Source organism: Momordica charantia, assembly GCF_013281855.1.
Source record: "Momordica charantia cultivar OHB3-1 chromosome 9 unlocalized genomic scaffold, Mcharantia_2.0 BLBB01000009.1, whole genome shotgun sequence".
In the NCBI taxonomy this organism is placed as follows: domain Eukaryota; kingdom Viridiplantae; phylum Streptophyta; class Magnoliopsida; order Cucurbitales; family Cucurbitaceae; genus Momordica; species Momordica charantia.
Genome location: NW_028275167.1, coordinates 10,408,578 through 10,434,308, shown reverse-complemented (window position 1 = coordinate 10,434,308; position 25,731 = coordinate 10,408,578). Strand labels below are relative to the sequence as shown.

The following is a 25,731-nucleotide window of genomic DNA, read 5'->3' as shown; positions in this document are numbered from 1 at the left end:
ATTTAACATATGTTTAATTAAGAATATGGGTCAACTTCCTAAAAACTCTAAGTTCTTAAATCTACGAATATCCTTGCAATTTTACCACACAAATAAGCCAAATTTCATTTAGATCAATACGAAACAGTCACATATTCACATATTTTGCAGACAGAATTTTATAATTCTAATACTCTCACGTTTACTCACTTGTGCTTGCTCGTCAAAGTAGTGGTACTGTCGTGACTTGGGATGTATTGGAGCGGGGTTACTATTCGGGAATCACCCATCACAATTTAGCAAAAGGTGGATACTGCTGCTTGTTTACGAATTGTGGGTATGCTCCGAAGATGTCCGTTGCAAGGAATGTAGGGATTGTTTGAATGTAGATTACTGTTTTTTGTGACTCCCCCAATTTATAGTCATTAGACCCAAATTGGTTAAAGGAAAAAAAATCAAACCAAATCAAATAAAGATACATTTTATTTTTAAAATCCTCCCGATCTCAGCAAAACAAGGAAAGAAATATCACTAATAAAAGCCTCAATATTTTTTTACCAATTTTCTTAAGTCAAATAAAAAAAATTTCCTTTTAAAAAAAATATGACTTATTAAAATTTGATTTTTTAAACTACTTTGATTAAATAAAAAGGTTTTTTCAAAAAAAGGAATTTTATTTTACTTTCCCAAAATATTTTTTTGAGAAAATATGGGAATCAAAATATTTTTATTTTTTATTATTATTTTTTTATAAAACATCACAAGAAAAATATTTGTCATAAAGAAAAATAAAAAGTTCTAGAAAGAATTATTAAAAACTAATATATAAAAAAATAAAATAAAATAATGAAATTGAATATCGGACAAATTTGAGGGTCTACACTTTGTATGATGATAACAAAGTCTTCAATTCTTATTGCTTCCAATCCGGTTTTTCATGCTCAAACTAAGCATATCAAGATAGATTTTCACTTTTTTCGGGAGAAGGTCGTTCAAAAGGATATTTCTTTATAATTTGTTCCAACTATGATTTGCTTAACAAATCTTTATCAGTTGATTGTTTTTGCTTACTTGCTTCCAAAGTAATGTCATTACTCCATCAGTTTTAGGGGGAATGTTTAGGGAGTTGGATAGTATATTTTGTAAAATGATATGTTTCACAGTTTAATCTCTCAATATCATATGATTACTAGCGTAATTATTTTGATTATAAATATAAGCCTTCTTCGTCACATTTAGTAGTGGCGTGAGTTATATTTTACCTATGTATAAAATTATACATATAGAACTTAGTTTTTTAAAAATTGGACAAAAATTAAGTGATATGTCGTTATCCCAAAAAAGTAAAGATATTTGATAACTTGTGACACAATATTGAAATTTTAAGGTGGTATGAAATTGATGCCTTCAGCTATAGCAGATAGTCAAACTTCAAAGACAAGCGACAAACATGTAACCCTTAATAGCATTATATGTATATTATTTCTTTTAATATTTATATATGTGTGGTTTAGTTCGATTTTGGGGTTCGATTTTCAACTCTAAACCAAAATCAAACCGCATTGTTCGATTTTGAAATTTTAATAAATCGAAATGAACCGTAAAAGTGCTAAAATCGATTTTTCAAATTGGTCCAGTTCGGTTTGTTAATTTCATCACTTTGATTGTGCACACTTGGGTTGTAGACTTGACTCTTTTTTAAAGTCAGATAATAATTTCAATTTAACGAATAAATCCAATATCATATGAGTAGGTGAAGTAATTACTTAGTAGTACTATTAAATTGGATAAGGTTTAAAGACTCGTTGTTATTGAATTGGCGGCATAATATATTATTATCTCATCATTATATAAAATAATTCATTATTATTCTTACAAATTCTCCCTATTAAATTGAAATAAATTAAAGATTAATTATATTTGAATTATTTAATAAACTCATGCAATATTTGCCGCGATGAATCTATATGTTTCTATTAACAAGGTTGTTGCACATAAATTAAGTCGTCAACTTCAGCATAATTCAATTGGTTAAAGCATAATTCTTGATTAAATGGTCATTTATTTTGGTTTTGACCAAAGTAAACATAACTTAACAATAATTGACATATATCTTCAACTAAGAGGTTGCGAGCTCGATCTCCTATCATAAATGTTGTAAAAAAAATGGTCATTAGTTTGGAATCTACACCATATGTTGTTGTACTAAGAAAATGTCTATTATTTAATAGCATGAGTTATTCATCTCGTGGATCTATAGTCGAGAAAAGTTAAGGGCTCGTTCAAATTTCTTTCGATTTTAATTTTTCTCGTATCATAGTTTTTTGAATATTAAGAATCATAGATTTTTGAAATTAAGAGGATTAGAATTTTTGAATAACCATGAGCTAGGACTTTAATAATAATAGGCTAAATATATAAGAGGGTCATAATCTTTTAGATAATTTTTAATTTGGTCATTAATATTTTAAAATTATTAATTTTGACCTTTATGTGTTAATAAATTTTCAATAATTTATCACTTTATCATTAACATATTTAGACTATGGTATTAAATATATATCGACATGTCGATATTCACATGTGTTCATAGATTCGACATCAACATGAGGGGTAAATCGACATTTCCATAGTATTGTAAAAAAAAAAAAGAATCAAAGAAATATAACTAATATATACATAATACTAATATTAATAAATATTTAACTTATTTAAAAAGGTTGAAGGCTTATTTGTTAATTTAAATATATTTTTTTTATTTTTTTATTTAACATTTCTAGATATATTTATTAAAATCTACATTTCATCGACATTATCATAAAGTTAGAGATTTCGACATTTCCATTAACATTTAAATTTTTGATTTGGACACGCAGAGACGTCACACCTATGCTACATGACACACAAAACCCAACCTGAGTAAAATATGACCTTACCAATTAATAAAATTCACTTCTTCCAAGTGGGATATCCTGATTGCATATATACGTGTGTAAAACAATAATTTAATGATGTATTAATTTTTTTAATAACATATTTTTTTAACCTAAGGATGTAATTGAGAATTTGGAATACAAGGGTCTCGTTTACTTCATTTGATGGTGTTTATTAAATTGTAGGAATAAAATCAACTGGTCGGATCCAGCTCAAACTTTGTAATCACATGATGTAATGTCATTCATTTCCTATAACCTCATCAATCTCATTTCCAATCTTTATTTCGCAGGCCACAATTTTTATCATCGGGGTGTTCACGGGTTGGGTCGGGTCGGGTTAGGGGTATTTATGAGACTAATCCGAATTTTTAAGTTGACCATATGATAGGTGTTTTAACCATTTGTACTATACTCGATGTGGCTGTTTTTTTTATTTATTTCATAGATTATAGATTAGTTAAGATTTAAAAATTTATAATTTGAAAAAGGAAAAGGATTTTTCCTATTTATGAGGTCATAGCCCACCACCCATGACATCACCATCTTCCTCGCACAACAAACTTAACCCCTTCTCTCTCTCTCACTCTTTCCCTCTCTCGTGTCTCGGCCTCTCACTCGCCGGCGAGCAGCAACGGCAAGCAGATCCGACGGGGCGCGCAAAACCACCCTGCAGCGTTCCCCTGCGACAGCCGGTGACTCGCGGCGGTAGTAAATCCTCGAACGAACGGCAACCTTCGCTAAGGTTCACACGGTAATCGGCTTACCTAAATGCCCATAAGTTTCGATTAAAGTGTTCTGAATTCGATCCTAACACCCGAAAACGTTATCTCTTTTGTTTAGAATGTTAGGAGGGAAGTAGTTCTTACTTGGGAGGATGTTTGTTGTATGAATCGTGTGCTTTGTCTGCTTGTTATTGGATATTTGTATATGCATTGTCCTCCTGTTCGTTGGGCCTTGGGGATAATAATCAAGTTTTTTTTGTTTCTCTTTATTGCAGTCATGGCTCTGCGGACAGTGACTAGAAGGTTTGGAAGTAAATTTTTGCCAATGTTTTCTTCTACCAATCTATTACATTCACATGCTACAAGTTTTGGTTGGTTCATCTCTCTCTCTCCTTCCCTCCCTTCCTTCATTCCTTGTATTAAAATATGATAGAGAGATTTGGAGTCCTACTTATGTTTCTGAATTGATTTTTTTTGAAAAGAAAAAATGTTTTTGAATCGTCAATATTATATATTTGAATAGGCCGGGCGGCCTCGTTGGAAAAAGCATGAGATCTCTGAGTAACACCTACCGTAGGGGTCATATATATTTATATATGTATTTGAATAGTTGTTATGTTTGTTACTAGAAGTTCCATACCTCTATTATTAGCAGTAGTCTTCTATGGGATAATCGAGTGGTGAGGGCCTTGGAGGTGTTAAAGGGTACTTTTTCGATCTCAATTGCCTTTGAAGTTCCACTTAAAGGTGTGTGCTGGATTTCAGGTGTGTATGGTCCTCCATCTCCTAGAGGTAGAAGTGCCTTCTGGGAAGAGCTAGGACGTCTCTTCGGATTGTGTGGTGATAAGTGGTGTTTGGCTGGAGATTTCAATGTTGTTAGATTTCCGTTGGAGAAGTCTAGTGGAGGTCGTATCTTGAATTCTATGAGAGCTTTCAACTCCATTATAGAGGATTGTAGTTTGGTGGATCCCCCCTTAGTCAATGGAAGGTTTACTTGGACTGGTCGGAGAGTGAGTTGTAGACTTGATAGATTTCTCCTCTCTAAGGAATGGATAGAGAGCTTCTCTCGTGTAAGGCAGTTTGTGGGGCCCATAATTACTTATGATCATTGGCCAGTTTGTCTAGATGCAGACTCTGTTAAATGTGGGGCCCTTGTCCCTTTAGGTTTGAAAATATGTGGCTTTCACATCATTCGTTTAAAACGTCCTTGCATTTGTGGTGGAATGTCGAAGTTCCTAGAAGGTGGGAAGGTTTCCACTTCATGGGTAAGCTAAGGTCTCTTAGGAATTCTCTGAAAGTTTGGAATGTTCGGTTTTTGGAGATATTCGAGTGTGGAAGTCAGAGATTCTGGAGAAACTTAAAGCTTTAGATTGGTTGGAGGTGGAGGGTGCACTTTCTCCGGGCCTGAGGGAGGAAAGGTTGTCTTTGAAAGGGGTCTTTTGTCTTTGAAAGGGGTCTTTGAAGAGATCATCCTTAAACAGGATGTGAGTTGGAGGCAAAAAGCTAAGGTTAGCTGGGCTAAACATGGTGATAACAGTTCAAGATTGTTTCACCTTGTTGCAAATGGGAGGGAATAAGAATGTTATTGCGCAGTTGATCAATGAGAACGGAAAGATCTTGAAAGAAGCGCATGAGGTGGAGTTTGAGGTAGTCTCGTTCTTCTCTAAGCTGTAAGCCCCAGTGTTCAACCCGAGGCCTTTCTTAGAAGGTCTAGATTCCCTATTTCGAGGTTTGATACAGAAGGTCTGGAGGCGCCTTTCACTTTGGAGGAGATTAAAAAGGTGGTCTTTAGGTTTGACAAAAATAAATCTCCCGGCCCTGATGGTTTCTCTTTGGCGTTCTATTAGGATAACTGGGAGAAAATTAAAGAGGACCTTATGAAAGTTTTGGGGAATTTTATGAGAGGGGGATAATAGATTTGTCTATGAATAAAACTTATGTCTATCTCTGGTTTAAAGATTAATCAAGGAAAAAGCTCGATTATGGGTATAAATTGTGACCCTTCTAAGCTTTCTCACTGGGTTGCCACAGTTGGTTGTGAAGTTGGCAACCCCACGTTCTACTTGGGTCTTCCGTTGGGTCACAACCCTAATACTCTTGCTTTTTGGACCCCGGTGATGGAAAAAATGCAGAAACGCCTATCCTTATGGAAAAGAGGTTTTTTTTTTCTAAAGGAGGGAGATTAACGCTCATTCAAGCAGTTTTAAGTGGGATTCCATTGTATTACCTATCCCTCTTTAAAGCTCTCGTGGCTGTTTGTAAAAGCCTGGAAAAAATTATGCGAGATTTTCTGTGGGAGGGGGTGGACGAAGCGGGTGGAGCTCACTTACTTAGTTGGGGTTTGGTTTCCCAGCCGCTTGAGGTAGGAGGTCTAGGCATTGGGAACTTGAGACACAGGAACGATGCGCTTTTGGCTAAATGGTTGTGGCGGTTCTTCCAAGAACCTAGGGCCTTGTGGCGGAGGATCATTGTGAGTAAGTATGGGCCGCACGCTTTTGATTGGATCTCAGATGGAGGGCTTAAGGTTTGCGCTAGTAACCCCTGGAAGGCTATCTCCTCAGGTTTTTCCTTCTTTTCCCAATTTCTGTCTTGAGTCGGGGATGTTTATAATACTTATTTTTGGGAGGATCATTGGGTGGGAGAAAAGCCTCTTTGTTCTTTATTTCCTCACCTCTTTTCAGACGGGAGGGTGCATTCGGTGGCCTTGGTGGTGGGCTTTGGGGAGGAAGGGTTGTCTATCTCCTTAGGTCTCAGTCGGTCTTTGACTGACAGAGAGTCTCAGGAAGCGGTTGAGTTGCTCCATTTGCTCTCTGATATTCCTTTCTTTCGTGATAGAAAGGATGTCCGTGTTTGGTCCTCAATTCCGTGTTTGGGTTTCTCTTGTAGCTCCTTCATTAAACTTCTTTGCTCCCCAGTTTCTTCCCCTGTTGGTCCAGTGTTTGCCTCTCTTTGGAAAGTGAAAATTCCAAAGAAGATCAAGTTTTTTGTGTGACAGGTTTTACTCGGGAAGGTAAATAGCCTAGATCGTCACCAACGGCTTTCCTGTTTGGGGCCTCATTGGTGTGTTCTTTGCAAGCGAGACTCTGAGGAGCTCGATCACATCTTATGGCAGTGCAAGTTCTCCCTGAATATTTGGAGCCGGTTCTTCCAGGTTTTTGGGGTTTCTTGGGTTCGTCATAGAGATTGGGGGGTTATGGTAGAGGAAGTGCTTTTGTCTCCTCCTTTCCACGAGAAAGGGAGGTTTTTGTGGCAGGCTTGTTTTTTTGCGATTTTATGGGGGATTTGGTTGGAAAGGAATAATAGAATTTTAGGGGCGTGGAGAGAGAAGGAGACTCGGTTTGGGATCTCATCAGATTGATTGTTTCTATATGGGGTTCAATTTCGATAGTGCTTTGTAATTATCAGTTAGGCTCTATTCTTTTGGATTGGAGTCCCTTCCTTTAGGAAGGATTCCTCCTCCTGGGCTTTGTTTTGTATGCCTATATATTTGGTTTATATTTTCATTTATCTTAATGAAAAGTTCTGTTTCTTATAAAAAAAAAATTCAAATAATGTAAACGGTGAAACCAAAATGTTCTTAGATTTATTGTTATGTAGACTTTGTTCAAAACCAAGGAATTTAGCTTCTACCATGTAATGCCATTTTTAAACATAAAGATATTCATGTTGCTACTTGGTAGTTGGGAATAATTCCCTCAAAATTAGAATTTGGAGTTCGGGAAGGGAAGATGAAGAAAAGGTTACAAAGTCGAAGAATGAACTGTTCTCTAAAGGTCAGACTGATTTTTAGTTCTATTAGTCCTCTTGAGTATTCCTTCATTTTTCTTTGAACTCTTTTCAAGATCCTAGAAGGGCTATAATAGAAGATGAGATTTTATTTTATTTTGTTTGTTATTTTTCTTTTTAAACTTATGGCTATTAGGAGTATAGAAGGGGAAGGGGGAAATTATTTGGTAAACTGGAAGGTGGCTTCTCGTAGAGAAGTTGGAGGGTTAAAGAAATTTAGCCATGTCTTCCAAATGGGTAGGAGATTACTAGTAAAGATAGATAAACAAGCATATGGGAAAAATCCAGTAATTCGAGGTAGAAGATGGAGGTAAGTTTTCCTTCTCAAACAACTATCGGATAGATGACATTCCTCTAAAAATTTGCATCATCTTGCTAACTCTAAAGAGAGTTATTATAGATTGTTCGAACAAGGAACATTGTGATATGGAATTTGGCTAGACAACCTCTAAAGAGGTAGAGAGTTTGTAGATTGGTCCTCCTTATATTCTAAACCTTAGATAATTAGGTTTTTGACAAACATAAACAGTTTGGTCCCAGAGCTTTTATTATTCAGGAACATTTACCATAAAATCATGGTCCAATCACCTAATCAAAGATTAAGAAGGCCAAAGTGATATCAGTTTTCATTTGACTAAAAGGCTATTGAATGTTTAACTCCAAAGAAAAAGAATTTTCTTTGGACTCTAGCTCCAAAAGATCAACATGGCAGAGAATGCTTAAATAAGCCACTTTTGATAATCTTTCTTCTTTGTGATGTATTCTTTGCAAAGATAGCTTGAAAGATATAAATCATTTCTGCATTCACTACCATTGTTAGGAATGTCTTTCATGTGGAGTGGATTATTCAAAGTTGTTCAGATTCAGCAGTGTTTGCCTAAGAAATTGCTAAGATGGCAGTTTAGTTGTGTTAAGTACTTGGTTTGAGGAGCGAGTGCTGTTTCTTGGTAACTTTGGTTGGGGAGGAATTGAGGAATTTTTTTATGAGACAAATAGATTCTTGGGAGGGAATTGTATATAGTTCATGTATTCTACTTGCTGTACCCCTTGGCAATTATTTACTTTTTGATTCATGCTTGCAAGCTCTTATCGCTCAAAAATTCGGCCCTCTCCTATTTTACTTTTCACAGATCATCAAAGTCATTTTTACTCGGGGGAAGGGGAATGAAGGAATGAGAATGAAATTTTATTCTTATGGTTGTTGTTTATAAAGTCAAAGGAATGAGATCAAACTCCAGGTCCCACTGCAAAATTATGCTATATTTGAGATCCTCCTCGGGAGGGCCTCTTGTAGAAAACTTTACGACGAATGGTCGGAAGACAACTCAACATCTAATTATTTTGATCAACAATTTTATTAGCATGTTGCATGTTCAAAATTTGGTCAATCTACATGCTATTTTGAAGGTTTGGAGACATGCTTATGATCAATCAAAATAGTATTGTAAGATCGGGAGACAACTTAAAATTGAGATCCTCCACCACTATGAGGTCCTTTTGTCCAAGTGGGTTTGAAGTTGAAAGTTGCCAAATGAACAAGGAGGACTATGTACAAAATTATAATTAGTAAGATGGTGAGGAAGGCTGAAGCTTGAAAATGTATGGTGATTGATTGCCAAGGGAAGCATCTTATCGAAGACCATTAAAAATTTGTGCTTATAGTTAGGAAACCCTCACAAAATATATTCAGTATCAGAGAAGAAGCCCCAGGGCTTTTACAAAAGTCTCCCAGCCTATTTGAGACGGCTGGCTCTCTCCCCTAAACAAGTTTCCCAAAACAACAAGACCACCTGCAACATAAAAACCCAAAAGCATATATAGACTTCTAACTAACTTGAAAATACATACTTCCCAAACGACCCTTCTAGGACTTTCCCTCCCTGCCCCTCCTAACATAAGTATTGACAATTGGGGTCTCACATAGGAGTAAAAGTAGGTTCTGGGGACATTTGGGTGGTACGTGTTAACCTAGGATCTTTAGGGTGGCAGTAGATTGAGGTGCTAAGCATGGACACTTTAATTTGGGCCAACTCGAACACTTGAACACTTATCGGACACGTATACTTGCTAGCTTAATAGATGTGTGTCACACACTAGTTGTACAAAATGAATATGAATTCGACACTTGTTAGACACGTAGCGAAGACTTGTTAAACTTAAGATATAGCCTTAAATACTAATATAGGACAAATTAATAATATTTGAGATCAAAATACATCAAATACCCCAGTGCTATATACTGTGTAGGGATGCTGCTGAGGATCTCGATTCTATCCTCTGGTCTTGTCATTTTTCTTCATCTGTTTGGGATCGGTTGCTTTAGGCTTTTGAGGTTCACCTAGCTCATGCCAGTGAGTGTACTTCAATGTTGGAGGAGGTTCTTCATCCCCTCATTTAAGGATAGAGGTCGTTGCTTGTGGCAGACGGGTGTCTTAGCTATTCTTTGGGGTTTTTGGACCGAGAGAAATGACATGATTTTTAGAGGGGTTGAAGATCTTAGGAGGATGTCTGGGCTCTTGTTCGATTTCACTTCTCCCTTTAGGCCTCTATGTCAAAGCCGTTTGTAATTATCCATTGGGTTTTGATTTTGCTTGATTGGAGCCTGTTTTTTAGTTTGGCTCTCTTTTGTTGGGCATTTTTCTTTTGTATGTCCTTTTGTTTTGTTTCATTATTCTTTCGATTTTTTCTAAAATAGAAAAATAAAATACATTTTTTAAGCATCAAAATGCATAAGCTTATTGACTCTAAATTTTCTTTTGATATAAAAATGATATATACACTAAAAATTTGTATATCTTAATGAATGTGTCTTTGCTGTGTTCATGTCTAGATATTTATAAAATGTCGTGTCACTGTGTCCATGTCGTGTCATATCCATGTCTTGTGTTCGTATCCATGCTTCTTAGTCGAGGTGGAATGGTGAAGAGTTTTTGTAAGACTGCTTTAGATTTGGTGATCCTTATGGAAAAAACCTTCTGGATCAAATTAGGGTTCTTAAGGTTGCTGGGATACCTAAATGGTGCCAAATTGGGGAACAAAGATGATTTTAGGTGGTGGATATTGTACTCATTTGGAATGTTTTTCGTAAGTCAAGTTTCCCAACTTTGGGTACTCAATCAGTTATGAATCAGAAAATGGTTACAGTTTTGGTGGCCATTTGGACGGAAGGGTTGCTAAAATGGTTAAAAATTTTATTTTGATACTGAACCTAGGTGGAAGAAATACAGTTGAAAAGGTGATAGCTGGAGGAATGTGTGTTTGTTGATGCCTAACAAGGTATGTGCTGTATAAAGAGTGGGTCAAGATGCAAGGTCAACTCTGTTTTCGTTGTCCTTTCATCTAAATGGCAGGTTTTGTCTATTTTTTCAATACCTGCTCGACTTTCAATTTTTAAACTCCTAGTAATCTCAAACATTTATTGGAGTAATTGGCCAGGTGCAAAATTAATACAGAAAGCAGAGTTGTTATGGTCCAATGCTGTGAATGCAATCCTTTGAGAGAAATGGTTTCTGAGGAAGAGCAGAATTTTCAGGGAAGAAACTATGAGTTGGGATTAGATTTTTAAGATAGTGAAATATAATATTTCAAGAGCATTTTGAAATTGTTTTGTAATTCTACTCCTTCCACTAGTATTTTTGGTTCGGTGCCTTATTGTAACTATGGTGTGGCTGTGTGAGTATACTTGTATAATGTATTGTATTTACTTTTGTTCGAGTGATTCTGTCAGCTCCTTGGTGTTGATCTTTTTCAATTTTTATGACATTTCCCTTTACTATAACTGTGTTAATATTCCTATATTAAATTAAATCCATTTTATCATAGAGTTTAAGAAATAGATAAATTTATACAGCTTATATTGATTTTCTAAACCTCTTTGTCTACAAAAAGAAAAGTATTTTCATGAAAGTTGAAGAAGTTATTTCACTATTTTGTCTACTTGAATAATTTACATCTATATTAATTCATATATAGAATTATCACATAATATATAATTTGAATAGTATTAAATTTTATGTTTTCTAGAATTTAAGAAGTAATTTATTGTAAAAAATCTTATTTTTTGTCCAAGTGCAAAAGTTTTTAACTGTTAAACTAAAATTTTAATCAATAAACGTGAGGTTGACATAAATTTATTGAAGGGAAGTTTACTTTATACTTACAAACAAATTCCACACTCGTTATGCTAGTATCTAATTAATGGTGATTAGTTTTGGTAAGTGATCATAGAGAAAGCTTGTTTTAGACATCAAATGAGTTTACTTGGACTTAGTATGAACTTAAAACGAACTCAATAATTTCTCATCTTAAGCCTCTTTTATATGTAGATTAAATTTAGATTGGAAGAAAATTATTTATGGGTACTCTTTGCAGGGTTCAAAGAAGTGCCCGAAGAGGAAAAAAGCCGACTGGTTGGTAATGTCTTCACCAATGTTGCTTCAAACTATGATCTAATGAATGATTTGATGAGCGCTGGATTGCATAGATTGTGGAAAGACAGGTGCGACTGTTTGGACTAGAATTTCTGTCTCTCAATTGCACATGACATATTTTCTTCTTTTCTTTTAATGTTATATGCTAAATATTACAGACTCGTGTCCGAGCTAAATCCCTTTCCAGGAATGAAGCATCTTGATGTAGCTGGTGGTACAGGTATGCATTGCATACTATTTGCATCATTTTTTTTTAATGTGATACCAATGCACATGATTATCATAATTTGAACTCGTAGGTGTGCTAATTTTGACTATGAAGAGATTTTTATTTTTATCAATATCGTTTGCAAAGATTCTGTACTTTGTTTTTGGAGACTATTGATTTCTATTAATTTGGGAAGTTCAAAATTTTAAAGTTTAGGATCAATTGCTTGCTTCAAAATTTTAGTTAGCCATGTTACTGTTTATGTTGTGTTGTGGAACATTTCCATCCTTCCCCCCAATTAGCATGCAGTTGTACTTGTCAGTCTAGGAAAGGAAAACCTATAGAAATAGTAATATAATATGCTTTACCATTTCCAATAGATTCAGATTCAATACTACTAATGCTTACTAAAGATTCAAAATCTGAATCATCATTTTCAATCAAATGGATGTTATTTCGAAAGAGCTCACCAAATGAGTTTATTTTATCATTTATCAAGGTATTAGCTGTCTTATTAGAAAAATCCAACATAGGCGCTTTATGAACTTGCTGACCTTTGGGGATTAGTTCCATCTCGGAATTGAGATTGCTAGAATCGATATTAGAGGAACTCCCAAGTCTCAAACATCTTTCTTCCATAATGTCTGAGGAAGCTATCAGGGTATGGTTAAGAGACAAAGAGGTGACATTCTCTTTAGTAATCTCATCCACTCTTTTCGTCGAGAGTAAAATAGAGAGTGGGTGGCAATAAATGAGTTTTTAATGTCTAAAATGCTCTTGGGAAGAGAAGAAGTAATATCTGGAAGTTTCTTGATTGGAGGAGGAGACATTTCTAGTGTCTCATTTAAGACAAGGCTGCTTTTTGACGAAAGCATCACTTGAAGGCTGAAAATTCAAGAAAATATCATCAGGCACCAATAACTCGTTTGATATAACAGCTTTTCCATCTTCCAGGATGTTTTTGCTGTCTGCCATTAAAATTTCCTCATTGGAATCATGAAAAGCAGTTCTCAAACTATCTTCAACCAAGACATTATTATGCTGATCTGTAACCAGAACTTCTTCATTAATACCTCGTTCGATATAACAGCTTTTCCATCTTCCAGGATGTTTTTGCTGTCTATGGCCTCTTGGTGCCTCACAAATAGGAGACTTTTTGGTAATTACAATATAGTTTTACTCTCTCGAGATTGGAAAGCAGTAATGTATTAGCTGTTTTGGGGAGGGCCACCTTGGCCCTCGCCCTTAGGTTGCTGCTCCTTTTTTGTCGATAATACATTTTGTTTCTGGTAAAAAAAAAAAAAATCTTCCAGAACTTGCTGGATTCATTGAAAATCAATCTTATTATGAAGAAGACTTGAATCAAAATTCAAATGATCTATTTTGAATGATTGATGGTTGAAACTTTGAAGGCTTGCAACAATCGGAAACTCGAATGAAGAATGAATCAAGTTTGGGATCTTGAATTTTAAGGTATGCAGGTAGGAAACCACATAAATTTGGTTTAATGTGAATAAAAACCTCGGAGCAATCGAGCAGATTTAAAGTATTGGAAAAATGGTTCACTAATCCCCCAAAATGACTTCCCAAGGCTTCAAGACATGGTCGATTCTAATACTTAAGAGGTCAATCACAATTACGAATCCATCCTCATTGAAGGGTCTCACTATGTCAACCTTATTCATATTCCCTTCACTATTCAACAAAGCTTCTCTAATCATTTCCCAAAATACAAGCCAACCTCTTTTGTTAACATTAGCAGGAATCACGATACTTCTTCTAAACCCTTTAATAGAGTAAGCTGCACATTCAAAGCTTCAACCAAATTGATTTAGAATTTTCTTTATACTGCAAGTGCCTTCCATCTCCCATTATTGTTTGAAGAAATGGACCTTCAAAGGGTATTGAATTACATCCATGATAACCTCTTCAAACCATTGCAACTGATTCGAGGAAATAAAAACCTAAAAGCTTCGATTCTTTCTCCTTTCCTCCAACATAAATCCACCATTTGACCATCTAATGGAAAAATAATTCTTTTCCATGGAGCAACTGCTTGAAACCATGATCGTTGACAAGTGAAACACTCTAATAAACTGGAAAAAAAGGAACAAATGAAGAAACGGCTGATGAACTTGAACTTGGCTAGGAATCACAAAATGAAAGGCCTAGAGACAGCATTCCATTGCTCAATCGTTTTATCTTTCACTTCATTAACTTTTTACCTCTTTAAATGTTTTCACTTTTTAGCTTGTTTGTGTTTTCTATTAAAATACATTCTTATTTTTTTCTGTTTTTTTTTCTATTAAAAAAACGATCTAAAAGTTTTAGTTTCTAGAATCTTGTGAGGTGCAATATTCTTGGATTGTCTTCCATTTTCTTAACCTATTTGAAGTTGTTGATGGAAGTTTTCTTTAAGTTACCCTAAATATTCTTTTTTTTTAGAACTGGGAGTCAGAGCTTTGCTACCCTACTATACCCAGGGGCACCCGCGCTCGCCTCAAGACCCTAACCCGAGAGACATCATACGTTTTTTTGGTATTAAGCTCACCAAAAGGTTTGAACCTGAGACTTCTAAGCCAGTATGACCAAGAGAGCCATTGCCAACTAGGCTGCCCCTTGGGGGCTTAAGTTACCCTGAATATTAAAATTAGAACTACTTGAATATTAAAACTAGAACCAAGGTTTTTAACTCGTGAATCAAAATGAGTATCAAAATTAAATTTTAGTGTATTGAGATTTGTAATGTATTGTGTATCGTGAGTTTTAATATTTAACTAATATTTAAATATAAGTTATATATAATAAAAGTAAAAATGGACAAATAAGAAGCACAACGTTCATATTCAATAGGTAAAAAAACTAAATAATGAAAATATTTTAAATTTAAAAATTTAAAAAATTACAGTAGAAAATCTTGAATTATTAGAATTTGTTAAAAAAAAAATTGGAATGTGATCACTTCCAAGGTAAAACATTTCAATTTCATTTCAGTTTTTAAGAATCTTCCAATCCATCCATTGTATGGTAAGTCTAGAGCCTTTTAATTGACATTGTGAAAATCTTTCACCCTCCCACATTCCCACATACTTGCGGTTCTCTTCTTCTTCTATCTCATTTCTCAGTGTGTTTCCTTTAAGAACATAATCAATCAAAGTTCTTTCTTCTCTCACAAACAGCTTTGCTGCATGTCCATGCCATGCCACATCTCCTCCAAATTGAATGGGAGCACGCTGCATCTTCCTCCTTTTCGTTTCAGAAATCAAAATTTATTTTCTATGATATGTTTTGTTTCCTTCCTTCTATGGAGTTTGCAAGAGGAGAAGAGATTCAACGTAAACCATTTGAATCTTCTACGAAATTCTTGAATCAGATTGATACACATCCTGCTTCTTGCGGTTTAAAGTTGGAATTGAATGATCCATTGTGTTTACGATTCAAAGTCACGAGGATTGTGAGGCTTACAGTTCGTTCTCACTTGTACTGTATTGTAGGAGTTTAATAACCTTGAATAGAACTACTTAATCAACACATGAATGTTTTTCTATTTAGTCCTTAAAAGATATGACAAGTATTTAGGTGTTATATTAATTCCTCACATGTTGCAGGTGATGTTGCTTTCAGGATTCTAGAAAGTATAAATGATATCAAACGTAGAGCAATGCAAGATGTTCGGGAGGATGATTTGCAAGAGGAAACTCAAATATATGTTTGTGATGTCAACCCAAATATGTTAAATGTTGGTAAAAATCGAGCCATAGAGAGAGGTAAATTTACAGTAAACATGGATCTACCTACATTATCTGAATGAAATTTGTTGTCAGGAAAATATTGTCATAATTTGTAACTTATAGGTCTGGGAGAAGAAAAATCTCTTATATGGGTGGAAGGAGATGCAGAAGCTTTAAGTTTTCAAGATAATTCAATGGATGGTTATACAATTGCATTTGGAATTAGAAATGTTACGCACATTGAAAAAGCTCTAGATGAAGCTTATAGGTAAACTCATTTTTCTCATGAAATTATCTTATGCTTATACTTATATAGTAGATCCTACGGAAGAGTGACTAATTTGTGTTGTCCTCTAAAATTTTTGTCATATTCTGTGGCTAATGTTATATAAATTGTAGAGGTTTGAATACTCTATCATCAATTTTTTTATATATTGGGTTAGGTGATACCAGTGTGGTCCCAACCTAAGGAATTAACAGTCATGTTAGAGGAGAGTTGGAGAGTGGAGAGAGTTTCGAAAAGGGTTTAGGTTAGGATCAAGAATGCAAAAGTGTCTTGAATGTGCTTCCCATCCACCAATGTTTGGCATTCTTTAAATAGTAGTATGTCAGGGCTGGCCAGAACTATATAATGCTGCCTAGAAGTTTGGAGATTTTAGATGTGGAATGTGTTGATAAGGTCCCAAAGTAAGCACCCATTTATGATCGGTAGGCTTCTTTCCTGGGAGAGAAACTAAATCCCAAAAACCATTGTCATCTAAGGCAATCATCTCCTCCAACACAGCAGAAGGCAGTCATCCCAACATAGCAGCACGCCAACCAGATTGAGACAAGGCTTTATGAACAGTCTCAGGAACAGATTAAGACTCAAGAGATACAATGAACGAATAAGTTGGAAAGAACAAATGATTATAGGACACAAAAGACGAAACAGGATAAGTGCATTTATGTTTACCTTCACGAAGAGCAACAAGAAGATCATTGCTTATTCCTGGATTCAATAACGAAAAAGCTATTGGTTTAGGACATGTGATGGAAGGAGGTTGCCTTCGAGAATAGACTTGAGTAATAGGTGGGAGAGGAGGATCAGGCGTAGATGGTGATGTGTTGCTAGAGGGCACTTCCATATAAGAAAAGAAAATGGAATAGACAAGAAAGTATAAAATTTCGTTCCAACCCATTTCTCCGCTGGTGCTCCAATCCATTTCTCAGCTGATTTCCATGGCCATCTTCGCTAGTGAGTGAGCAATTTTGTTCTTCTCCCGTCTAATGTGGGTAACGTCAAGAACATTCTTCTCCTTTGCAAGCTAGACACCTCCTCAACTAGTTAGCAGATTCAGTTAGCATCTCCTGTACGATTCGACCAAGACCACTGATTCCATGCTGTCATTCCCAACGGCGTCAATATTAATTTTCCAGTAGTTCAGTGGTGGTGGATTTTGGTTTGTATCTGTATCATCTGAGATTTCATCCCTATAGTTTCAATTTAATGGTGCTATCTCGTGACCCACGATCTCCCCAGCGTGACTCGAGCAGCAACGACAACTATCTACATATCTGAATGACGACGATTCAACTCTGTACAACAGCATGATCCACTATCTACCGCTTCCATGCAGAGATTCGAGTGAAGCATGACTCGAACTTGCAAGGCCTCATGGGCTGAGTTGAGGGTTCCGGTTGTGTTCGACAATGGTTGCGTCTCTAAGAGCAGTAAAGTGTGCAGTTGCACACAGAGGTGTCTCAACAACGTATTCTCTCACGCTACAGAAGTTGGAGTTAGCTTGGCTCTTAGGCACACTATCAGACCTGGAAATCTGCCCTTTGTCGTTAAAATTCTTCAAAACATGGAGAAATGGAGAGACGACCTTCTGGATCCAAAAAATCACAAACAAATAAGGGGTCTTCGCAGAAATTATAAAGCTAGAAGGTAATGGTAGTAAACAAAACATTGTGAAATTGTGATTCCCTCAGCGGAAAACAGAGAAGGGTGGATTTCAGTTGTGGATATGATAAAGAGCTAGGTTGTAATAATATCTCTTGGCACTTGAATGGAGAGATGTCTCATCTTCACCCTCCCTCATGTTATAACTATCTTTTTTCTTATTTTTTTCTTTTCCTTAAAAATGGGGTAGTTATCTAAAACAAAATGTTTCATTTTTTTTTATATGAAACAAATATTTCATTGATGATATGAAATATACAAAAGGCCACATGGGCAATTACAAGAGAGCTTTCCAACTTGTAATAAGATCATTTAGAGAATAGCTACTAAAAATTGGGTAGAAACATTTGCACCATCCGAGAGCTAATGTAATGACCCTATCAAAAATTAAATCAAAAGGGAGAGCCTTGTCATTGAAAACCCTGTTGTTCCTTCCCAACCAAAGACTCCAAAAGAAGGCCCGAGCAAACTGTATCCATAGAGTCATTTTTCTTCTCTTAATTGGGTGCCCCGCCAATATCTGGTTTAGAAAGATAGTAGGATTTGTGTGTAGGGGAGTTTCCCATCCAAAAGTTGCGAGTAGTTGGCTCCAAAATTGATGAGCGAAATCACATTGTGTCAATAGGTGTCCCTGTGTTTCTGTAGCTTTAAAACAGAGAAGGCAATAGTTTGGGGATAGGGTGATGTGGGGGAGCTTTTTCTGTAGTCCGTCATGGGTATTGATCACCCCATGACTAAGTTCCCAGCAGAAGAACTTGATTTTCCTTGGGCATGACTAAAACAAAATGTTTCCTTGGGTATTGATCACCCCATGACTAAAACAAAATGTTTCATGATTATCTCTTGCTTTCTTTTGGAAATATATTTATTTACTAATTGTGTTTGTTTTTACAGGGTTCTAAAACGAGGAGGAAGATTTCTTTGCCTCGAGCTAAGCCATGTTGAAGCGCCTGTATTTAAGGAATTGTATGTAACTTTTACACATTCAATTAGAGAAAAAAGTAATATTTCATGGACGGTGATCTACAAACTCCAACTATTTCACCAACTTTAAACTTACTTTCTAAAACTTTTCGAGAACTTCTCATTTAATTTTTATATAATGTTGAGTTTTTAATGAAGCAATTTAGAAAGTTATTGTCAAATTTTGGCCTTGAAATTTATTTTGTCCTTGATAAGAAGGTTTTATAAATTTTCTAGATATCTTAAAAGGTCGACCTTATATTTATGTCTTGTTCTTGGTTTTATTTTTCCTTCTTTCTAAGAAACGAGATTCATTCAAAAGGAGGGAGAGGGAGAAAGCAACCCAAGGCCAAAGAGATAGTGTCCCCAAAAAAGGGATGTAACAAACACCACCCTGAATCTAGGTTTAATGTAGATGATTGTTATTATGAAATCATTGGAGAGCACTATCAGAGACATTCAGCTGCATGTATTATATTTTTTCTTTTAAAAAAGGAAAAAGAAACTCGGAGGCCTGTATTTGTTTTCCTATAAAATTCAGGCTTTTTCATATGGGCACTATCTGGTAAAGGATTTCATGCAGCCAAATATAAATCTATCGTTTTATGCAGAATTCTATTGTTTCATCTATGTTGTTTTTTGGGTGCTATGGTTTTTTAAGACATTTGATTTCTGACCAACGTACGTGTATTTATGAACAAGGTTAAATTGTTTTCTTTGTTTGACATAAGCATATCAAAGTAGGACTCTTTCTGTTTTCTTTGCTAATTTATGTACTAGGTTACGTGGAATTATTTAATGTAATTCTGTTTTCTATTTTCCTATTTTACTTTAAAGGTCGTGTTTCATTTATTGCTTATTCTTTACTAAATAAAAGTTGCATCTTATTCAGTCTGTCTTAAGGACATCTGACCTACTTCCTCTCCTTGTTCAAAATTCCGGTGTCACTGAGCAATAGTATAGGAAAGATCCTGAGGGATTTTTTGTGGGAGGGGTGGATGAAAGGGGTGGGTCTCATTCAGTTAGTTGAGAGGTTTGGGTAATGGGAATATGAGACAGCGTGATGAGGTGTTGTTGGTTGGATGGTTGTGGCGGTTCTTTTAGAACCTAATGTTCTGTGGCATAGGATCGTTGTTAGTAAATACGGTCTGCACACTTTTGGTTGGTTCTCTGGTAAATGACCTTAAGGTTTCAATGAAAAACCCTTGGAAGGATCTATTTCCCCTTCTCTTAATTTTTAAATTGTTTCATCAGGGATGGCTATGAGACTTACTTTTTGAGAGGATCCTTGGGTGAGTGATAAACTCTTTTGTGTCTTATTTCTTTGGTTGTATCATCTTTTGAACGCAAAACCACATTCAGTGGCCTTCGTTTTATCACCTTCCGGGTAGTTCTCATTCCATCTCCTTGGGGATCTATTGGTCCTTGACAGATAGGGAAAGCTTTGGAGGCCTCGAACTTGATTTTTCTGCTTATGGATGTTTGTCTCTATTAGGGCAGGAAGGATTCTTGAGTTTGGTGAGATCCCAAGTCCCTAAGCGGGCCCCAGCGGATTCTTTGGCATTGATGAATGACCTCCTAGTCCATTAGAGGGTTTTTTCTAATAGTTCTTTCTATCATCTTGGGTGTCCCCTCACTTCCCTAATGTCCCCCAGTTTTTTGCCTCGATCTAGAAGGTTAGAATTTCGAAGAAGATTAAGTTCTTTACTTGGCAGGTTTTACAATGGAAAAGTTAATACTTAAAACCATTCAAAGGCACTATTCTCTCTTGCTAGGCCACATTGCTTAGTCATTATGACACCGATTTTTTATTTTTAATTTTTTTTTGAGGCTTTTAGAGTATCCAAGGCAAGAAATAGATACTGCCAGGTAATGGTGGAGGAAGTTTTTCTATATCCTCCTTTTAGGATAAGCGCAAAATTATTTGGTGAACATATATTTTTTTTGTTATGGGGTATATGGATTAAGAGAAACAATAGAGTTTTTAGAGGGTTAGAGAGGTCCTGGGAGCTTGTAAGATTCAATACTTCTTTGTCGATTTCGGTTATAAGGGATTAATGTAATTAACATTTAGGAGTAAGATAATGATTTTGAAGAGGATGATGGAGCAATTTGTATTAGTAGTTTGGACTCTTCCCCAAAGTTGGACCTCCCTAGTGAGGATGCTTTTGAGCAATCATTCGAGGAAGATTTTTAGATCCTATTTAACGAGCAGAAAGAAGATGAGAAGTCAGATTTTTCAAAGCAAACAACCATTCCTCATTTTTCTGAAGAAATGAGGATTACTCTTGTCCCGTTTGATAGAGATCTCTAATTTTTAATATTTTTTGAGTAGTCGATTGGATCCTCCGAGTTTTAAGTTGTTTCGGAAAGTTGAAAGGTGATAAGTTGAATTATAAAGGGTTGCTAGTTGCCCTTCATCTAGGTAGCAGCCTTTTTAGTGAGTATTTATTATGCAGCTTGGTTGGTTGGTGAGGATTTGAACGGATCTTTCTTGTAGACCTCTCAGTCTGTGGGTTGGCATATGGTGGTTTTCTTTGGAGGGTATTTTGAAGTTAGTATTGAGCCTTCGTTTTTGGAGATTTCTCCTTGTCAGTCTTCGTGGAGACGGCCTTTTCTCGCTCTGTTTTTAGCATTTCGGCTGGTTGTGGTTTAGTTCCTCCAAGGTTTTTTATAGACTATATCATGAGTCCCTAGCTTCTGCTCGGTTCTTTTTGGAGCTTGGTTTTCGTTTTTGGTTCTAAGGAAGGTTTTATCCCTCGAGCTTGTGGCTCTGCAGTTCTTTTGGTTCTTGAAGCTTAGTTGCAAGCAGTTTTTTGAGTTCTTATTTAGCATGCTCTTTATGTTTTTTGAGTTTGTTTGGTTCTTGTTGAATTCTATGTTATTTTTTTCTTCTTCTTTTTTCACCCCAAAGCGAAATATTTTTCCTTTTCATATATCAATGAAAAGTTGTTTCTTTTTAGGAAAAAAAAAACATTTATGAGCTCCCATGGATTGGTGCCCTTTTTGTAGGCCTGGCTTCCTTTTGTTGGGGTGGTTTTTTTTTTGTATATCCTTGTACATTTTTTTTATTGAGCTTATTTGTCTTAATGAAAGCTCGGCTTCTTTATATATAAAAAAAGGTTACATATTTTGGAAACCACATGTACTCCATATCACAAAACTTATGGGTGGTTATTGAATGGTCTAATCAAGCCCTTGGTAGCCTGAATTCTTCAACTTCAATTGATTTTCTTTCTTTAATATGTTTCCAACCTAGGATACACTCTAGATGTTATCACGAATTTCTTCTAGCAGTTAAATTCAACTTATATTTTTCTATTTTAACAAGAAATAAAAATTTCATTGATGTATGGCAAAGAACAAAAAACTAAATTTAATCTATATTGATCCTTTTATCCAAACAATAACTTGAATTTCCATCTTCTGGTGCAGATATGACTATTATTCATTCTCTATAATTCCAGCCGTTGGAGAGCTAGTTGTAGGTGATCGGGAATCTTACCAATACCTAGTTGAAAGCATCCGTCGATTTCCCTCACAGGTTATAGTGCTTTCCTCTTCTCTCTTTTTCTCATACAAGAATCAAACTGTTAATTGGAGTTGTGAAAAGTTGGAATCACATATGATCCGTCACTGAAAAATGACAAGAATGCCTCCAATTAGAATTAATTACAGAAGCATTACAATTACAAAATGACTAAGGAAACTCCATAAAGAGCGTTGGAACTTGGAACTAAGGTAAATCAATCACATCCATCCACGGTTTCTGTTTCTCATGAAAGATCTGATTATTTCTCTAGCCTTTAAACTTCAAGCGACATCTTTGATTGCATTGATCCATATTTTCATAAGATTTTAGCTTTTTCTTTAGAGTTCTGGCCACCTAGTTACTGGCCAACACCCATGAGATTGGAAAATGTTGTAGTATAATTTCCCAACAATTACTACTATAGGGGGTAAATCACAGGAAAATGTGGCCATTGCTTTCTTTAGCTTTTCTACACAAATACTCCAACTTAGATTTAGCAACCATATTCAGACTCACTTATATCTTTTCAGCCCTATTTAATTTATACAAATAATTTAACTTTCATTGGCACCTTCCTTCTCCAGATAGCCTTCAATACTTCTTTTCATAAGAAAGTTCTAATTCTGTTGATTATGCTGCATGCAGTCAAATTGTTAATTATTGTCTGCCTGCGGCTTTTTGATAAAGTACAACATACCTCCACGGAGATGCCCTTATTACTGTCTTCCTGCTGGCTTTTGGATCTTACTTAAACATATATACTTAAGATACGTGGATTGGAATGAAACCACATGATTTTCTTATAAATTCTATATAAGCTTCAAAGTAATCAATCAAATTTATAACTTACAAGCACATTGGATGAAGTGCCACAAATTTCTCCTAAAGCTTCAATGATCTCCTTCCACACAATCCAAGGTGTGCTATCCGACTCTCCATGCTTAAAACTTCGTTCCCTCTTCAAATTTCAAATGTAAAAAACCCCCTCATTTTTTCAGCTAGCCAATCATACTTCATTAGCTACCTTTTTCCTTTTACATCTGAGTAAAGACTTGCCCACGTGGAATTGATTCGGCCTACCTTTCTCATTATGAAAAGTTGTTTATTTTATTGAAGAGCACAAGGAACGACCACATGTTATATAGGCTTATCAAATACTACATTCACATTGTCACGTGATGGTTTTAGAATTAGAACCATGCTATGCATGTGACTAGCACTTCAGTGGTTCCGGAAAATATGAATTATTAACCAGTGTTAAGCTTGTGTGCTGGACACAAAAAAAGGGGACATGATGAGCGAGCTATTGATAGATGGGCGGAAGAACAATAGCAGATTGGTATACGAGAAAGAACAAAGAAAGAGAATTGGAGAACAGAAAAAAGGAAGATTTGAATAAGATGAAAGGAAGAATAGATAACTTAAGAATATAAGCTTGTCGGAGAATAATAGAGGAAAAACCACCAACCGAACCTTAGAATGTCTACTTATAGAAGTTAGATAGATGCTTTAAGCGTTGATTTCCAGGTTTCTTGTAATTGTTAATCTGTTTTACTTTATTTCCCCTCTATACTGTGCTATTTCTTCAAGGGGATAAAAAAGAAAAGGAAATAACGAATGATGGAATACTTGGTTCATGCATTGTTTACTTCTGCCAGTTATCTTAACTTAGTGCAGTGCATGTATGTGTTAACAAATACACAAGTTTTCATTTTTTGCGGTTTAAAACTCTATTTCTTAGTTTAATTGTTGACTTACCTTTGATTTTTATGATCAATTAAACCTCTGATTTTTGTGATAAAGATCATAAAGAAGTAATATAATCACTCAAGTCTTCGTTTATGATGAACTTTCTCAAATGAATGAAAACCGTATATGTTCGTATTGTTTTGTTAGGATTTGAGCGGTTAGGGCTTGAAATGTTGTTTAGAGATACCTTCCCAAGGCACTCGTTTCAAGTCTTCCAGTGGAAAACTTGGGGCCTATTTATAACGTTTTCATTTCTTGTTTCCTATTTTTTATTAAAGAAAAACGTAATTGTATTTAGTAACTATTTCTTGTTCTTTATAAGTGAAGAATCATCCAAAACAATATATTTATTTATGTTTTGGAAAAAATTGGAAACAAGAAGAAACTTGATTCTTTTGTTTCCAAAATTTCTACACAATTTTAGATACGTTTCTAAAAAAATAGTAACAAGAAACCTAATTAGTTGTCAAATGCTTAGGCTTGTTAATAAAACTGAAAATAAGAAATGAGAACGTTACCAAACAGGCTCTTAATAACTTAAAACTTTCATAACCTCTTGGAATTGGCCATGGGTTGGGTAAAACCCCACAAATATAAATTCCCATGACATAACGTAGGATTCGAGCTTACAACACTTGATTATTAAAAGAAGAAAGAAGAAGAACGATTTGAGCAACGTAGGATTAGTTTGTTCTTATTATATGTTTGCTTGTTTTGGTAACTGTTTTTCATACTGATGTTTGACCGGTGGGATGCAGGAGAAGTTTGCTTCCATGATTGTCGATTCAGGCTTCCAGAAGGTCGAGTACGAAAATCTTGTTGGAGGAGTTGTTGCAATCCATTCAGGCTTGAAACTTTAGAACTTAGCTTTTATATCCACTTGTAACTTAGAATTACGACCAAGAGGATGGTTCTCTTTTCCTAATCATCTCATCCAATAATTAGTTAATGGATGAGTTCCTAACTAGCAAATAAGGGCCCGTTGGCTACTTTTAAGAAATACGTTTATTTACTTTTATTTACTTTTTTATTTTGTCTTTAAAATTCTAGTTGAGAATTTTTAAATTTTGAAAAGATTGGTTAAGATTTTGAAAGTGTATTTAATAAATATATATTGTTAGGTTCATTATTTGTAAATATTAGTTGTAAATTAACTGTGAATATTAATTTCTTTATTTCCCTTCATGTATTGAGCGTCTCTTCTATATAAGATATGTATTTCTTCTTATTATTTGTTGGAATACTAATAATTTATTCAATTCAAATCAAGTTGGTATTAGAGCTAGGTTATCCTTAAAACCCCTAGCCATTAAAATCCAATACACTATAAACACGGTTGTCGCTGCTGCCGCCATGTTGCTATTGGAACCCTAGTCGCCGTTCTCAATCGGTGCATCCTACTTTCGATAGTTCCTTCGTGCGAGGTTGTTCTGTTTCTACCTTAATATCAGTTTTGTGGTCTCATCTGCTATAGTTAACCTTTGTTTTTTGCCATTACGGTTGAAGAAATCGTTGAAATGACTCAAAGTATAATGGAATATGAAAGTGATTGGAAGCAAGTTCGCACCAACAATGTTGACTCAAAACCATTTAGTAGAGAGTATTTATCTCAATGGCTAGAGATCAATTTGTCACTTGGTAATATTTGTATTTCCTTGGTGCAAACAGGTAATTACCCTAGAGCACTTTCTTGTTTTGGTTCATCTCCGTAGATCGTTGATTTCGGAGCTTCTGACCATATAACTAGTTC

General features: G+C 35.3%; 1 protein-coding gene across 3 annotated transcripts; it reads left to right on the top strand.

Annotated features, from left to right (window-relative positions):
• The first annotated feature begins 3,460 nt into the window (after positions 1-3,460).
• Positions 3,461-25,107, top strand: LOC111024664 (S-adenosyl-L-methionine-dependent methyltransferases superfamily protein). 3 transcript variants are annotated; one of them, XM_022302406.2, is made up of 10 exons: positions 3,461-3,666; positions 3,913-3,940; positions 11,795-11,921; positions 12,012-12,073; positions 15,670-15,828; positions 15,916-16,060; positions 18,632-18,703; positions 19,003-19,104; positions 22,136-22,244; positions 24,740-25,107. In XM_022302406.2, the coding sequence occupies exons 3-10, from the start codon at positions 11,875-11,877 to the stop codon at positions 24,839-24,841; spliced, it is 798 nt and encodes a 265-aa protein (XP_022158098.1). In that variant the 5' UTR covers positions 3,461-3,666; positions 3,913-3,940; positions 11,795-11,874; the 3' UTR covers positions 24,842-25,107. The 3 variants fall into 3 exon arrangements, with proteins under 3 accessions (XP_022158098.1, XP_022158095.1, XP_022158097.1); XM_022302403.2 differs by having other exon boundaries at positions 3,462-3,666; positions 3,913-4,008; XM_022302405.2 differs by lacking the exon at positions 19,003-19,104 and having other exon boundaries at positions 3,466-3,666; positions 3,913-4,008.
• The last annotated feature ends 624 nt before the right edge of the window (positions 25,108-25,731 follow it).

Coding starts and splice junctions, on each gene's coding strand:
- LOC111024664 (XM_022302403.2), top strand. CDS start 3,915: ATGGCTCTGCGGACAGTGACTAGAAGGTTTGGAAGTAAATTTTTGCCA. Junction 11,922..12,011: donor CATAGATTGTGGAAAGACAG/GTGCGACTGTTT, acceptor TAAATATTACAG/ACTCGTGTCCGAGCTAAATC. Junction 15,829..15,915: donor AAATCGAGCCATAGAGAGAG/GTAAATTTACAG, acceptor TGTAACTTATAG/GTCTGGGAGAAGAAAAATCT.